Genomic DNA, 18,652 nt, shown 5'->3' with positions numbered 1-18,652 from the left:
AACAGAGAATCCTGAAAACAGGAAATGTGGATGAATCATAAGCAAGATGGACGTCTTGCTTATGGTCAGAGGAATAGTCTCAAACTGCAGCCAATCAGAAAGACTCACTCCTCTGTGCAGCCGAAGACTCTGACCCTGTGGAAAAAAAGCCCAAGGAGAAAAGCTGAAAAACACACAATCATATATTAGGCTTAATGTCTAAATCCACACAGTTCCAGATTGAAGCAATTTGCAAACAACACACTGCGTTGTTTGGAGGCAAGTGCCATAATTTCATTTCAATTTTTATTTCATTTTTTAGCCAAGGTTATCATTTTTCTCACGCCGTTTCCCAAAACGGTGCAGCTGTTTGCGTATCTGCAGCGTGTTGTGTTTACAGATGAGCCTCTCTGTGCCAGTGAGGAGACAAAATCTGTCATCCAAGTTGCATGAAGGATAGGATACTAAAATGACTGTAAATGCACAGATTTTTTTTTACAGCTGCTTTTCTAAGAGTAGCATCATCACTGGTGGCATGTTGTTTGAATTTTACATCTCTATGTTTTACAAAAGTAAGCCTTTACTTTCTTTCACTAAAATATTATGATCTGGATTTAGAGGTTGTGGATAATGTTACATTGATCATGATCTGGAACATCTAAGTATACTAGAGATTCTGAGCGAATAACAGACAAGAGACAGGAAAAAGGATGATATTCATTTTATTATCCGTTTTTGTAACCAAACATCAAAATACAGCTACACAATACTGTCTGAGTGGCGACTTTTTGAAATGCATTCATCTGCCATGAACCCTCTTCGTTGTAAATTTGACATTTATCTGCGAAAAATGTAATGAATTTCCAAACTGTTGCTATTCTAATTCATTTTTAAGTCAAGAAAAACTGTAAGAAAAGCAGCCAGCGGGCCTCTCTGTGCTGTAGATGCTCAGTGCCAGAGGGACTAACATATTAAATAAATGCTTTATTCTGAAAGGTTGAATAGAAAAATAGACATGAATCTGAAAGTCTTACTGTAGGAAACTTAATAGTGCATGCTCCTAATGTCCTGGTGTTTGTTACTTAATAAAATCAGAAAAATTAGAGTAGAAATGATACTGTCATGCGAACATAGGCTTCAGGCTAAAGATAGCTAAGATAACATAAGAATTTGTTAATATACAGCAACTACACAGTAGTTGGAATGATAATGATATGTATACAAATTCCCTCTAGGATTATATTAATGCAGCCTGCACGAGGAGATATCCTTTTAGAAAATGGCTTAACATTTATTAAAAGAGAACACTATGACTGTTCATGTGATACTGGGCAGTCGAATATATATATAGGTTATTTGAAATTTGAAGTTACCTACACTATACCTCTTTGAATCTTTCAAATCCCAGCAGTTTCTTCAGATCTCAGCTTCATTTGCCATACTTGCGTTTTTGGGTTGGTTCTTCTGGTGCGTTATTGAAGTACTACATCAGAAAAAAATAACGGAACTACCAAAATTACAAAACGTTTTTTATATATATAAAAGATAGGAAAATAGATGTATAAATAATTAAACTAAAATAAAGTCCCCAAAATATGACTGCTTGAAAGAGGTATTTTTCTGACAACAAGATAAATGGATACATAATAAGATAAATGAAATAAGAGAATCAGAGTGCCAAAGTGCTCAATAACTAATACATTTTTGAAGGAGCACACAAGCTGTACTGACTATGTTTTTAATGGCAAAAATTATTTCAACTTGTTTCAACTAACACTCCATATAACATATAACCTTAAATAATATAGTCATTGGCTTGATGGGACTCTTAAGTGGGGCTCAAGAAATTAAATCATCTTTGTAGGAGAAGAGATTAGATAAAGAGATTGGAACAGTATTTTGAAATGGTTAGCGCATTTCAAAATATGAAATAGTTCATAATTTTCTTTCAAATTAGCTCTATCTTTTCTTTGTTTTCTTTATAATTGTCTTTGAAATTAGCTACATCATAGTAAAAAAAACAAAAAATGTTTATCTACTTTTTTGAAAAACAGGTATTGGATTGAGGAAGAAGTCAATATTTGGGAAATAATTTTGACTATTTAATCTGTTGGCCAGGTCTTGTGCCACAGATTTCAATCGAATAGAGGCCATCCCGACTTTGTTCAGAAGAATTTGACATTCTAAAAAAAATGCATGTGATGTAACACGTGAATAAATTTACTGTGAAAACACAGGCTGGCATGAAGCTGAGACATTTGTTTCTTTTGAAGCTGCATGTGTATGAATTTCCTTTTTTTATTACATCTGAAACCAGTACAAAGTAGGAAGAATGGATTTATCCCTTGTCATGTCTGCAAACTGTTCTTGGGAGTGCTTCACATTTGGGCTTTTGGCTTGCTCTAAAGAGACACAGCCATTTGAAGATGCTTTCCATCTCTTTTTTAATGAAACAGAAAGCTAAATGGTATATGCTCGTGGCTACATTTTATTTTATAATCTTTTTTTATCCTTTGCTTGTTAGAGGTTTGCCATTCTTTCTGCTCCATGTATCAGCAGTGCTGAATAATTCATGCGTTACAAGAATGTTGGAAGCAGTGCAACATACCTTACTATAGCCATGGCGTGGGGCAGAAAAAAAGCCCAATAGTCCATCCTGAAACATTCCAGTGGCTAATAAAGGAGGGTTTTAAACAGTATGCAGATGACAGTGAGACACTGGAGAAATTAGACTTAACACCGTTCTGAATTTTCTGAGCAAACCTTTTATGGATATTTATTCAAGATCGGAGAAGCTTTACTAATAGAACAACCAGATCATTGTTGCCCCAAGATGTATTTATTTCTTCACCCATTGTTGATGCTTTAAACCAAAGTCTACTCATTCTTCAAATGAGCTTCCTGTCGGCCTTTTTTGCACAAGTCATTGCTATTTGTAGTGATATGCCCTGTGTGTTTTGAAGACTGGGCTGTACGAAACAAACTCAGACTGACAAATGAGGAGAAAATGTAACTGTATGGCTTATAGGCATACAGGCTCGCTGTAGTGATTCCTTATTTGAGAAACTAATTTCTGCATGATAACCCATGATTCAAACATCATATCCTCCTTATATTATTCACATGAATTCAAATAATATTTGATTTGTACTTTAATAATCCCTCTTAGGGAAATTTGTTCTCTGCATTTAACCCATCATGGATGAACCATGGGCAGTGCGCTGATGCCCATCAGGGTTTCAGTATCTTGCTCAAGAGCACTTTGAAACTCTAGGAGAAGCTGGGATTCGAACCAGAAATGTTTGGATTCCAGAGACAATTGCATTGTCCAAAGGAAAATGTAACCCCTGTATCCACTGATTTTTGTAAATCACTTTTCATATGAATTCTGAAACAACAAATAAAAAAAAAAAACAAATGTAAATTCCCACTGATATAGACCTAGACCTAATCTTCTGCAGTTGGGGATAAAAACAGTCTAAATTTTGTAGTCAGGAATATTTCATAATTAGGTTAAACAGTTACAGTGCATTATTCATCACCATAGTTCTACTTAAGCTATATTTATACCATATTTCCCCTAATTACTCAGAATATACTGTTCAGTTACTCATGAATATCTTTCTATACAGTTCAGTGTTATCAATAGAAGGAAAATTCATTAATTTCTCTGGACTAATGATTGATTGTACTTTGTACATAAATTTGTGATTACAGTATGTATACATATGATGTACCACATAAACCACATAAAGTTTTGTCTGTCTAACATTATCCATTAGGAAATCCTTATATAGTGAGTCTAGTTTTATGTTGACACTGCAAGCTTTAGGGATCAAATTATTTATTTCTCAAATCCGATTTATTCTGTATGGCTGTTCACCTTACTTTTGTGCCGAAGACAGAATCGCTTTCTGGTGTGAAATCGTCGCAACCCTGAAGTGGACCACACAATGATCCAAACAAAAATTTGATTTCTGCCGCTGTGTGAACCCAAAAAGAACAGCAGTAGTCTGCTTCCATCAGTGTGTATAATCTACATATGGACATTGGTAAGTCAGACAGTCCAAACAGACATTGTACATGCTGCAAAATTCAAGTTAATGAGTTAAATACTGAAGTCACTGGCAGTTATGTCATCTTTTTTAATGAGTATTAGAACCCCACAGATTTTCACTCTGTTGAAATAACCTTGGAGTGACGTTGCAGCGTTTCGGACTCCAGTATCGGATGTCCAGTGCGTTGAGAATGTGTTGGCTCTTCTAAGACTAATGTGACATTCCTGCAGCAGCAACTTTTTTCTGGAGGACAAGAAGTAACCCTGCTCTATGTATGTAGGACTATAACGTTTGATCAATTTTCAAATAATAAAACAAAAAATAAATGAAAGAAAAAAAAAAACATTGACCCCAGACTCTTGTTGTCAAAGATGTGAATTGATTTTTGACTAGAGCGAGACGCTCTTACTTTTTTATTGTGACTTTGGCTCATTCGTTGGGAGTGTCCTTCGATTCCAAACTTGGATGTCCTTGTGCAAAGAAAATGACTGTTACGGAACAAGGTCCTACCATAAAACAGTCCTGAAGCTTTAGGAGGAAGCAGCATTAAACTTGCAACATATAGCTCCCATTGTCCACGGTGTCCTCTGGCCATCCGACCAACAGAGTTCTTAAAAAGTCTCATTCTTCACTCTCCTCCTCATCTCCTTTGGTGCCTTTACTCCAGCGCTGAAAGCAATGCACAGTTGAAGCCAAGAAGAAGCTGGTCATAATGGCCACCACCGATACCGAGATGCCAGAGAAAATGATGATAAGCAGGTCTGTTAGAGTCAGCGTTGCCTGGCACTCACGGAAGCTGTCCTTTGAGAGCTGGGTAAGGGACACACGTCTGCCATCCATGGGGAGAGAGCACTCCATGCCTTCCACTCCTGCACATAAAAAAAAAAAAAGAAAACAACAGAAAATAAGCTTCAACAGATTTATCAGACACGCCATATTTATGTACTTCTGGACACATTTATTCAAATGGCAGCCATTCATCTCTTACATAATACCTGAGAGCTGACAGACAGTACTATGGCTTATTGATATGTAGTGTTCCCCCATGACTGACAGTAATTATTTTTGCAATTACTCCCTCTAAAAGAGAATTATCAGGGTGCATCTTGGAATAATCCAATAGAAAAGAGGAGCCTTTTAGCCTTTAGATTAGCCTATAGAATCATTGCTCATGCAGCCCACATATTCTGTACATGACAGTGATGAGGAATAATGGCAGACACTGGTTCACTGTCCCACTGCTTTCCTCTAGTAAGCTCACAGCCATTTAAGCGTGATTGCGTTTTAGAAACCCCAACAGGATGATGCAGCTGGAGCTGATTCGATAACGCCGAGGTCGATCAGAAGTCTTCACTTCACAAGAACAGAACTTGCACAGTGTGTCACTACACCCACCCGTAGCCTGTAGGTTTACAGCAGGAGTTTACCCAAAGGAATAGATTAGATGTAAAATCTACTGTACAATGTAATAACTTTGGTTTGAGCTAGTCACACTGGAGCTGATAATTATTCATGCTGACATTAAGGAATAATAGGACACCTTCATTCATTATCAAAACTGCACTTGGGGGGATGCTGGAAAGTATTCCAGTTGAAATTGAGCAAGAGGTGGGGTACACCTTGGACCAGTTACCTCTTGATTGCATAGACACATATGGAGACAAACAACCGTTCAGTCACTCATTCACACATCTCTGTAATTTAGTGTCTGATCGAACAGCTGCATGTTTGTCAGGAAGGAAGAAAACTGGAGAATCCGGAGGAAACAGAAAGGCCCCTTGTCAGAATCGAAACAGGGATCTTCTTGCTGTGAGCTGGGAGCGCTAACCATTGAGCCACTGTGCAATCCATCTTTAAATACCTGGCCTATTTAAAGTGTTAAAGCAGATATAATGGAAAAAAAAAACAACATAAAACTTTATATTCATAGATATATAGATTCACTTCAAGATTTAAGGTTACACTAAAAGTGAACATAATATCAACATAAGAAAGCCAGAGAGTATCAAGTTGTGTGGTTGTTAATATTTGGATGTTTGGAAGAAAACAAATCCACTTACACAGATCTAGGTCTTATATAGATCACTCAAATCCCCCTTCAGCTAAATATTGTACATCTAATACATTTCAAAGTATTTGTCAATAATTATAATACTAACTAATTAGAAATTTAACATATAAAGTATCCATCCATCTTCTTTTGTATATCCTGCACGCAGGGTTGCAGGGGATGCTAGAGCCCATCCCAGCTATCATTAGGCAAGAATTTGATTTTAAACAAAATACCCTCTGGTACAAATATTTTTTTCGTATTGGAAAGCCTAACATCGGTTGAAAAAATAGGTTACATTCCAGTCTGGGATCCATATAGTTATTTGTTGAAGTTTCATTCTGATATATGGGATTACCTTTCTCAATGTTGCTTCAACCTTTGTTTTTCACTTAAAGAAATAAAACTTTCAAAACCACTTATACCATTTTCCAAAAATATCTATTATCTGGAAAAGGACGACCTCTGGTAGTAAGCATGTCATGAAGTAAGATTCCTGATAGCATCTGATTTATCAGTAAGAAAGATCTGATATTAGGCCCCCTCAGCAAACTCATCTCAGGATGAAAGCACGAGTTAGAGTGCGCTGTTCTCCATTTCTCGGTCACTTTCATGTGCTTTATTGCTCAGACGTCATTGAAATGACAAAGGAAATTGCTCTTGGCTTATTGGATCTCAAGGGTACAAGTCCTCAAGTGTACATTCCTCTTCAGCTCATGATAACAAGAACAGACATGCATCATTTAAGTTAGTTTATTATGTTAGCGATCAGTTGCTGGTAAAAATTCAATGATAGATATACAAAATCACCTGGTTCAATATTTCACTGCATATTCTTTGTTTCTCCACTGGGGTGTGGAGGACTTCCAGGGACAGTTCAGATCTAGAGTCTGTCAAAGTCCCAGAAGGTAACTGTGATATCAAGACGGAATGATTTTTTTTTTTCACTCCTTTAACTCAATATAATCCATTCATTGCTACAAGCAGGTTGATGAATTTATTAAGGCATTCATTTTTTTTGGTAGTTACCCTGCACACAGGATGGCAATGGAAACCCAATCGCAGGTGAGGGCATGGTTTCATTTGAACCAGTCCCCACTCAATTACAGAGCCATACATTCATACGCTCTCTCTTTTTACGCCGATGGACAATTTATTCTTCAATAAACCTACTGTCTGTTATGGACGGGAGCCGGAGAACATGGAGAGAATGTATGAATTGTATTTGGGTGAAATAGGTTCCTCACAGAATTCTAGATTATATAAAAGCACGATGAGGGGAGGGTCAGGTGGTCCTCCAAAATACCTCTTCATACAGCTGATCATTGTATCAGAGTGAAGGTTAAAACAGTCTGCGATATAACAAATAAAACTCACAGTCTCCAGTTTACAAGAGCGCAGATGTTATTTTACGCTTCAATTAATGAATAAAATCTTCTATCAAAGTACAGAAAGATCATTCAAAAGAGAGAACCTCAAATGATTAAATGCAGGTCAGAATATAAAAGAAATGAACTTATCTACGGCAAGTTTCAGCTTGATATGAAAGTTGTTGCTTTACCACCATATTGGTATTCTGTGATAAAACACTTACATATGGATATAAGCTTGTAGGTGGAAAGATGTAAAGCTTTGCAATATGGGTGGCTACTTTCTACTGATAAAGCAAATACAAATAGTAGTAAATTTGGCAGAGCATCATGTCTCTACAGTAACCACACTTTGAGCAATACAGCCCTAGTCCACTCATGTCAGCAAAACTTGATATTATTTGTGTGCAATGTGTTATATTTGTGTCAGTTTACACCAAAGCATTATGACATTACTATCAATAAAATAACCATTATACTGAAATATTTTCATCTAATGTATTATACGTATATATACATGTATATGTATACCTATACAAGTAGCTGAAACCCCCACAAGTCATCAGGTAAATTCTTTACACAACCTTGCTGACAGGCAAACGAGAAAATACAAAAGATATGGAAAAAGGAGGTAATTATATTCATAACTGGACTGTTTATGGGATTCATAAAACACACTGACACTAATCTCCTAATATAGTGAAGGTGCGCATACAATGTGCGCTGTACATGCACACAAGCACACACACTTCTTCCTAAATTACTGAGACCGAAAGAGATCAAAAGCTGCGCCCCCCATATACGCACATATACAGAGTTATAAGTTATCGTTTTTATTATTGTACTGGATGCTCACTTCATTTAAAAAGTGAAAAAGTAGACACTAGAAAGGCTCCAAAATGTCAAAGAGCCAATATTTGGCAAGGGGATCTGTGGTGAAACACAAAACAAATAAAGTGCTCATTTTCCAAAAAAAGAGAAAGATTGTGTGAGCATCACAAAGAGGCGACCCCAACCTGACGGCTTCTCCAACAGATGTACAGGCTCATTGGTAATAACTATGGACTGTTTCCCCATGAACTTCTGAGAATTGCATTATATAATATTAATATATATATTAATTCAGTTTCAAATTCAATTTATTGTTACAATTGCTCCAACCTTAAACTGAAATGAAAAATGTACTATACAATAATTTGCCGTGTGTTGCTTTATGTGTGCATACATACATATCTATGTACATGTATACACAAGCACATTTACATATGCATTTATACATGTATGTATATTCTTGGTCTTAGATAGTGTAAATGTTTATACATCATATCCACCTCCGTAATCAGTACACACAGTTTGAGGGAGGCCAAAGTGAGACAAAGAGACTAACATCACATAAAAAAACAACAGAAATCCAATAAAAGATAAAGTAAAAGAATACAAATGTGCTTATACAGCATTCAGAAGTGAACAGGGATGGACAGAAAGTGCTCACATTATTATAAATAACTGTGAAAAACTGAGAATAAACTGGGAAATGTATGCACCTGATATAAAGGATCATAATTATATTCACAGTGCACTTACTTAATGGCAAAGTAACCACCGCCTCAGAGACTTAGATTTTGAGAAAGTTTTGTCTGGTCTCACCTGTTCTAGATGCTAAACTTATGACATATGTAGGCAACATTTTCCCTTGGAACATAAGGCAACAGATGACATATGAGATATATAGGATTATAACATTTATCCTGATCAGAGCAGAATCAGTCAGTTACAACATCTTGTTATATTCGAAGTTGTTCCTTAAAGTGGTCATTTTATCAAAATCTACATGTGCTGTCAGAAATATTATTATCTTGTGTATTCTCATAAAAATATTACACTTAAATTTGCAAGATTTATGAAGAGATATATGTTTAGCCCAATAACTCTTTGCCAGCTCTGTCCCCTTAACACAGTTTACCATCTTTCAATGTTGCCTGAATCAAGACCCTCCGGCTCATTTGTCAGCAAAAGTATTTAGAGTGACGCAAAACATGTAATCCAGCAGACATGCATGATTGCATTTTTTTGTCTATATGTTCAGATTCAGAGCAAATCAAAATGCTTGCCCGCAGGATCACATCCTAAGACAAAAGGCTCTTGCTGAATGTTTCAGTGGCAGAAACCCGCTTGTCTCCATAAAGCATTGACGTAATTAGTGTCAGCTGCTGACTTAGAGATAAACCATTTCAGAGCCCTGTTTCCAGGACCTTGTTTTTCACAAGGTCTCTTGTGGCCACGAGTTGTGCTGCTTTCTGATCTAATGTGACTGCAGGGTCAATTTTTGACACCTTGTGAGACGTGAAGGAGCCCATGAGTTCTCACCTCTGCGTCAGCAGTCCACCTCTCATGCTGTGGATGTGAGACTGTACTGATAGAGTCTGAATACATAGCTCATGTTTCTTGAGCAAATTAAAAGAAGTAACACTGCAACACAACATCTGCTCCAGCAGATTTGGAAAACACCATTATTACCACTTTTGAGGAAAATAAACTGCCGTCATCATTTTATCTGTTATCGCTGACTGAGTAGCATCAATCTCTTGTTTATCCTTGTTCTATCCACAACAGATGTAGACTTTCTAGAGATGAGAAACTTTTTCAAGTGGAGCTCCACAATCACAATCAGTAAATAAACACAAAACCGTTATAATTAAATACTAGCGGTATATGTGAGCATGACCCAAGCTACAGAGCTGTCCTTTGTGTGAGTCATCGCACACAAACATCTGAGGTATCACAAAAAACTGCAACTTTAGGCATACCAATACTTTGCATTATATTTTGCTGATATGAAAGTGTGCAACCAAGTGTGTGACTTGCTTGAAGAATGACATGTCTGTGTCCTTCACGTGTATGAGGCACTTTGCACCATGAGAATTTGTGGGCTATTATATGGTCACTTGCACATTTATGGGTTTTCTGGCTGCAGGGGACTGTAGGGGGTATTTCAGGGAAATTTTCATGGGAGGAATAAGCACTTTGGTCAGGGAAGTTATTCCTTAGCACCACAGAAAACCTGTTGGATGGGGCTTAATGTTGAGTAATACTTTCCATGGGTTACATGTTACATCTTGCATCAATTCCTGAGCAAGCATTGCAATGGAGGCAGATTTGGAAAAGGGACATATTAGGGTGGTGTTCCTGCAGATATTTCCAACTCTTGGTAAGGTCCAGAAGACTGCAAATCATGTATGTATCGTGCCTATAAGCACACACAAATCCCAAGCAAGGACATTTGATGGATTACATTTAGGATTACAGCTTGCTGTAGGGATAGGCAATCTCCCTTCTCAGTCGTGATTGATCTACCTTCCTGTGCCAGAGCGATAGTCTCATCCCTGCTTCAACACCACACACTTTGTTCAGATTGATTTCTGCACCAGAAACACAGGAGAAAATCACCAGAGTCATGGATCTGCAAGCCCATCTACAACTCGGAACCTCAAGTACAAGAGTACAAGAGCGTTGAAGCACAGTTTTGTCCTTCCTTCTGAACACACATAAAGTCAATAATTTCCATACAGACCACAAGAGCCAAAATGTTTTCAGATGTATTAGGAAAACATTTTTCCGTTAAAGAGTCATAACAGGAATGTTTACACTGTTGACAACCGTAAACATTCAATATTCTGGAACGAACAAGACAAAATTGATTTGATTAAGATGGTCAAAGAGACAACGCCAACCAGCCGACACTGAGGCATGTTGGGCCATTTGCATCATCATCATCCCTGCACCATTTTTGTCTCCTGATAGATCAGTAAACTTAAGCAGCCTTTAGGAACTTGAGCAGCATACTTTGCAGACAGTTTCCTTCACGTGTTACAATTCAAGGCACTTCAAGTTAAAGGGAACCCCTCCGAATAGGCATAAATATGCTGTACTGTTTGTCTCATACTAGAATGTGTTGTTTGACAAGCACAAAGAATTGTTATTTGTTTAAACATCGCAATATATCACACATATTTTTACCCAGGGGCACATCTATTGCTTTACAGGCCCAATACAAGCTGGGCTGATGATGTAAAGAGGTTGCTCCTGCTAACTTCGGCCTTCTCGCTAGCGTTAACTTTCACTAGGTACGGAATTGGAGCTGCCAGGCAAGAGGTCTCGAGGAAGACCAAAGAGAAGATTTATGAACGTAGTGAGATAGGATATGAAGGTAGTTGGCGTGAGAGAGGAGGAGAATAGGGTTAGATGGAGAAAGTTGATTCACTATGGCCGACCCCTTAAGGGAAAAGCCGAAAGAGAAGAAGAAGACGGTATGGTCAACCTTGTGATGTCACAGCTCAGGCAGTGTTGTGACGTAAACAATAATGCCGGCCTATGAGTGCAAAGTTAATTTTCCAATTTAATACAAACTGAGATATGATGAGAGATTTTATTATTGTTTTTATGCTGCTAGTACAAATATAGATCAACTAGGACAATAATGTCTTGGTAACCGGGGATCCCTTTAAGGTTTCTGTTCACACCCAATTGGTTGGGAAATAATCTGGATTTGGATTTTCAGTTAAATTTAGCACTTTCTGTAAGGTTATGGAACAGTTTCAAATTTTAGAAAGCTATTTATCAGCTATTAAATTAGTTGCCTCGCTGCTCAAAACCAGGGAAACAAAATCTGCTCACCTGCCACAACTTCTTCATCACAACTTCTTAAGCTCTCTGCCCATTACAAATGGGGAGTTTTTCTTGGAAATGTGACAACGTAACTGCCCCTGCCAGCTTGTCGGTTTCCACAAGCTGAAAATCCGTGTTTATGTTAATATACAGTAAAAGGAAGTGGGCTGAGGCTTGGTTGGTGGAGTCAGCGTCTCTCCAATCAGACAGTTGATGGTTTGATTACTGGCTGCTCCTGTTTACGTGCCAAATTGCCCTTGGACAAGACCTGAACTCCCAGTTGCTTCCAGTAGTCTGATTATCACCTTGCTTGATAACTCATGAATGAGCGAATGTAATCCAGAGTAAAGAACTTTGAAACCGCAAGGTGATGTAAGCCCAGCATAAGTGGAGTCCATATTGTATACAGGGGACATGGTTTGAATCTTCTCGGAGCAACAAATCTACACAGATCTGTGTAGCACAGCTAGTAGACAACTTTTGGATGCCTGGCCAGACCAATTTCATGAGTCATTTTAGCCAAGCTTGCTAAAATGACAATAAAAGAATGACAAGAAACAGTCAATAGATTCATTTTAAAGTACTTGTGCCTGAAGACTAAAAACTGCTGCAACTCAAAAAGTCGCTACTTCCTCTGCATGTCTGAAAAGATTTTCTTTTTTATGGAAGTGATGGGTGTTTCAAAGTGTTTGTCAAACAAAAAGCAGCAACTGAACAGACTTCAAGCTGGTAGCTTTGCTCTTTGTTTTAAAAATAAACCTCATGTTCAGATGAACACAGAACTGAACGATCTAAGTGCAAAAAATTCAGTCACTGGCTGCAAACTTTGATGGAGCCCGGTGGGGGAGGGTGAGAGTCAAATGTGACACTCCATTTTTCAGTACCGAGCAAACGTAATGAGAATCTGGCAGACATTATTACAGAGGCTGAAGAATTGTTGGGTTGCAATCACGAGGAGAGGAAATCTGAAGGAAGCCTATGAAAGATTCATAGCGGAGGATAGGGGCCAAAGAAGGGAGTGGAGGAGACAATGTGTTAAATGAGCACACAACATGACAAGTGATTATGAGTTGAGTATGAATCATTCTGCTGGGATTCCTTCTGCATGAAGACTCAGTAGCATCTCCATCACACATCTAAAATGTGTCATGATCCGGGACTATAACCACTATCTTTTCCCAGAAAATTTAAGAGGATTTGAAAAAAAAAAGTTTAAAAAAGGCATCTCACTCTCCATCCTATGCTGGTTAATACAAACCTATTACTAGACACAGGAATGGAACAAAAAGCTTACTGTTAACATCATCCATTTTTGGTTTGCCAACACACAGTGTAATTCTGTCCACCTTTTTCACACTCCCAACTTTAAATAAACATGGAATTAGGCCGAGATAAAAAAGGAAGCTGTCAGCTTGCGTTAATGAAATAGATTTTTTTCTTCTCTTCTTGTACCCCTGAGGAGCAGAGATAGGGAGCAGCAGCATGTTGGGCAGCAGACTAACTTGCATGTGCGATCGATAGCATCATATTTTCAGAGCTGATTGTGCTGTGCAGTAACAGGTCCCCGCTGAGCAGCGGGATACGCCGTGGAAAAAAAAATTGCGACTTTGTGGCCTTGTAATATGAACTGCGACTCTTGTAGGGAAACTGCTCAGACCGTGTTTACCATTGATAGCAATGCCATGGTTGGCCTCAGCGTCCGTTTCCCATGGGAGCTAGCCTGCCCTGCCCCAAAGGCAACTCTGGCTCCAATTACCCTGACCAATGTGCCATAGAACTGTGTCACTTTGAATTATACATGGGCTTTGTTCATCTTTAACCCAAGAGCACTGGGGACAGCAGTGGATCATGTTTACACTCATCCCACTATTAAAACATTTATTAACCTTATTGGTGAATTTAAAAAGATTAAAAAGCAACCATAAATGAAACCAAATAAATACATCCAGTACAAGATAAGTATGGTCTCTCGAGAAAACTCTCTTGTTCCCATGCAGCTGATTGTACCTCGCTCTTTTCCTCGAATATAATAACCTACCTCATAGAAATAAAGTATATTAGCATAATGTCAGCACTAAATTATGTGGAGGAACAACATTTTAATGGAAAATGGACTACATTCAGTGAACACATTTCCAGTATGATGACTTTTTAGAGCACTATCACAGCACTGTTACACTAATGCATATTCACACAGGGAAAGGAAAGACATCAAGGTGTTGTTGTGGTCTCTCGGGAAAACTGGAATTGATTGCAGTAACTCACCTAAGTCATTCAGCCCCAAACCATTTTTTTAGAAAGTTGCAGACATGGTGTCAGCAATTTTCAAAATGTGGTCCCTGGGCTAATAGGTATTCTAAGATCTGATGCTTCATATTAATAGTTAATGGTACTGCAAAAACAAATCTCTTTGGTTGGAGAAAAATCGTGACTTAGAATTTAAGTTTGAATAAAGTCAGACTTAATTTGAAGGATAAATAGAAAATGTAGCTTTAATCAAAATAGCAGCAGAACTTTTCATGAAAAAAAAAGAAAAGTGAAAGACCAGGGTTTAGGAAATGTTGACCTAGATTGCTCTCGCTCTGATTTATCAGCAAGAAAAACAATGCTGATACACAGCATAACCACTGGAACTAATGTTTGGTAAATAACTTATTATGATTTACTGAAAAACTTTTGCGAATTTTACTCATGAAAAAGATATTTTTGTAATAACGCTTGAGAATAACACTTGAGAACTGATTTAATTGAACAAACAGGCAAAAAATATTTGGTTTAAGGCTTGAAAACCAGATGGTAAGGATAGCATTTGCTTGAAATTGGACTCAAAGGGGAAACAACTATGTCCTGCTTCAAAGTTTTGCTTGGCAGCCAAAGATAACATTTACCTGGGATTGACCATATCAAACAATAGACACCTGTCATTGTATGCGAATGAAGTAAGGATTTTATATCCTGACCACTGTAAGCACAAAATGTGAGCTTCTTTAAGAGACCTGCATTACTGACCTCTGTTGTGCAGTATGATTGCTGAGTCATGCTCGTTTATCAAAAAATAATAAAAACAATACCAGGGAAACGTAATGATTTGTGGTCTAGGGTAAAAATGGATACAAGTTGGGTGTGAAGATGGGGTTAGACCCTTTTGGTATATGTGATGTTAATACATGGCCCTTACTTATCAGTCTCTTGCACACATAGTTGTCTGAAAGAGACCGATTGTTAAAAACCCAGCAACGTTATATGATGGGAGGTGAATTCTGACATCCCCACTCATGAGTATTCTGCCTATGGAATTGTCCAAAATAAACAGAAATTCCGAGGGACTTTTCGCATCTTAACGGCTCATCATTTCATCCTCCGATAGGATTTTTTTTCCCCGGCAATCACAAAAAAATCCTAATCGATAAATAGGCACTGTTTCTGCAGAAAAGGAATTCAGGGTAATGAGACTGTGAAAAAGATACAATTGATGTGTGCTATATAAATTTAAAGAAAAATGAAAGGCAGTATGGAAGGTGTCTGTTTTTCCTCTCCAAAAAAGCCCTGAATTTTTAGCATCAGCCACCCACGCATCACACACTGACCAGCAGTAATAAAAGTTATGCAAACAGACACGCGTGCTGATTTGTGAACTCTAAATCACAGGGGAAATCAAGATGTGAAAAATGGAATGGGAATTGGGTTTTACAGTAAGGGTTCGTCAGCTGCTACATTATACGGGTCACCTCTGCGAGATATCTCGTGCTTGTCTAAAATAGCAGTGTTTTCTCATCATTATTCATTAACGACTTTTTTAAAAAGGGTCTTGATATTTATTTAAACCTGCCAGTGCTGTATCTTATAATTCCTGGAAAGATCTTGGCCTCACAAGACTTAATGTTGCAAGTGAGCAACTAGCTGACCTGATGTTTCTTTCAACAACTGCATCTGTACCAGGTAATAAATGATCTTTAACCTCAGTAACTTCTTTATGGGCCCGTGGTTCCAAGGTCTGCTTTAACAGCTCGACAATCATTCTTAACAATGTTTTATCGCCTGGTTACTTTATGAATTTAATTGCTCGTACGGATCATTTGTAACCCAGGACAGAAGCCATTTGCAGAAAGTGATGCCTTACTTCTGTTAAAGAAGATGTACTAATGCTGCTACAAATAGCAACATTCAGGTTCAAAAAGTATCAAAAGAGTGAATCTACAAATATAGCTCTATCCTTCTCTGTAAGAACTTCAAATATGCATAATAAAAGCCATTTTCTTTATTTAAACTCTTAAGATATGTGACCGATTTAGATCATGATGAGATAGATATGATGCAGCGGCCAATCTGACACAAAGGGCACTATTCAAGGAGTCATTTCTCCCTCTGTAAATGACTTTCACATTTTTTGATCAATGAAATACAGTGTTGATACGCCTACACTGATGATGGCTGTCTGAGTCGATGCATATTGAAAAGCTTATCAAATCAACCTCATTCACTAATGAGTGTCCATCTGTTATTGTGCAGCCACTTCCAATATGGCGTTACAGAGAATAGGTCAACACATTTTCTGCGATTGAGAGCTCAGTCATTATGTTAATTAGGTCCGTCTGTATGATTGCACTAGCCCTTGTGAATATGCAGCTCTATAATCCACTATGCCCTGTTTGTCAACAGGAGCGTTCAAAACCCTCACGTCATGTTTTGATTTCAAAAATATGAAATCTACAAAAAATCAAGGTTAGCTGCCCCTAAGGCTTGTGATAAGAACTCTCTTATTTTGAAAATCACAAACATTGCCAGATAGGACAGCAGCTGCAGATCTGGGGGGGCTGAACTATTGTTTAACGAATAAGAGATATCTGAAATGTATTAATTTGTAAGAACTGCCAACAAAGAGATGACCAGTGACCCAAATGCAACCCCACTGACTAATTGTGCTACCCAATCAATGGCCTTAGATGGTTTAGTGAGCTATTGCATTCAACAGGATGAAAATTGCGACTTTGACCATGGCAGTAGAGTAAAACCAATTGTTCAATTTCTCTGTTTCTCCAGTATCAGACTGATTCTCAGCCATTTCCAGCTTCTGTCTGAATGTCATTCACAGAGGGATGGGGATTGCATTTTCAGAAACCAGACACTAAAACATTTGAACCCATGCATTGCTGAGAGTGCAAAAGAAAACTCTTTACTTTTGAATTTTTGTATTTTAAAGTAACTCTTACTTCCAATGGATTGGGAGGAGCATCAGTATCTACCTCTGAAGCTCAGTTGATTTTAAAACACCAATTCTGGATCAAAAAGATCAAGAAACAAATAAACATATCAGACACTCTTCCTTTTTCTACGAGTCCACATTCCAGTAGATATTGTACATTTACTCTCTGTGCAGCAAGTTGTATCAGAGTCGTTTTTACAGAACGCATTAGGCTGTTTTCACAGTTGACAATTGAAGTGAGCTCAATTCAGCACTGTCTAATGAAACTTTGATTTTAAAAGCTGTTGAGAATTATGAGATCAAGTACACACTCTTTCAGATCACAAACACCAAGAATGGACTTTATGTTGAAGTTTGAAGCCTCTATTCTGATGCTGAAATTGTAAACCAAGGTACATTTATGTACTATTTTCAAAAACTTGAATGTGGTAGGGGGGAGACATCTGATTCACATTGAATCGTTTAATAGGCCAATTTTGAATTCTGTTATCTTTTAAATAATTAAAATGATTAAATGTAAATCTAGGGCACTTTGTTTACTGTGTCTCCATGTAGTTGCAGACAGAACCATTGTCCGCATTGCTTCTCACATCTCTGGGGTCATCAAGCAAACACTTTGTAATGAGGATATAAGAACTGCATATGAAGGCAGATACACATTACTGACTCAATCTGGGAGTGTGTATATACTGGGGCCAGTTGGCAACCATGCCAGTAGCTTGGCCAAGCTTTTGGCTTCTCCTTCAATGCTGTTGGTGCTTGCCTTGCCAGATCTGCTAATGCAATTTATTATGCCTCGCAGTTGACAACACTTAGAAACCCTGATTAATGCATTTGCAGCCTCTCACTGGGGGGAATTAGGTATTGTTGCCAGTTTATCAACTTTTTTCCCTCAAAGATCCAATGTCTGTTTAGTTTTTGGGGCATATGCTGTGAAGGACTAGAAGGGAGTGAACACAATGACCTAAATGTACGGACTCAGCATTTTGCTGTACTTCCCTATTAGAGGGTGAATTTTTATCTTTCTCTTGCATGAAGACACTAGGGATTTTCTTCGTCTGAAAAAAACCTTCTCTATACAACAGTGTCTATAGTGGTACTGAATTAATGGAGTCTCAGTGGGAATATTATTGTATTGACGGTAATCTGTCAGGCATAGTTGTGCTGTGTTTAGCTTCTGTTTTGTCAAATGTGTCCAGTCTAGATGTTAGATGGTGTGTTTTAATTTTGTCAGTGAAACAATGTCTGTCATTTGCATGAAAAAAGGAGCAGTGTAGTAGATAGACGTGGTTGACAATTACACTGAATCAGTGGTTGAGCATTTGAA

General features: G+C 37.9%; 1 protein-coding gene across 2 annotated transcripts in view; it reads right to left on the bottom strand.

Annotated features, from left to right (window-relative positions):
• Positions 1–696: 696 nt before the first annotated feature.
• lrrc38b (leucine rich repeat containing 38b) overlaps positions 697–18,652 on the bottom strand; it is a 51,817-nt gene continuing 33,861 nt past the window's right edge. Inside the window, exon 2 of one of the 2 annotated variants that reach the window (XM_086149989.1) lies at positions 697–4,906. In XM_086149989.1, the coding sequence (XP_086006115.1) occupies positions 4,659–4,906 (248 nt within the window). In that variant the 3' untranslated portion in view covers positions 697–4,658. The remainder of the gene's footprint in view (positions 4,907–18,652) is intronic. The other variant, XR_015106410.1, reaches the window with a different exon arrangement.

This window comes from Fistularia commersonii, chromosome 7 (genome assembly GCF_037954325.1).
Source record: "Fistularia commersonii isolate RoL2024-O1a breed Wild chromosome 7, RoL_Fcom_v1.0, whole genome shotgun sequence".
Classification (NCBI taxonomy): domain Eukaryota; kingdom Metazoa; phylum Chordata; class Actinopteri; order Syngnathiformes; family Fistulariidae; genus Fistularia; species Fistularia commersonii.
Note: the sequence above shows the minus strand (reverse complement) of the source record. Positions and strands in the feature narration are given on the sequence as shown.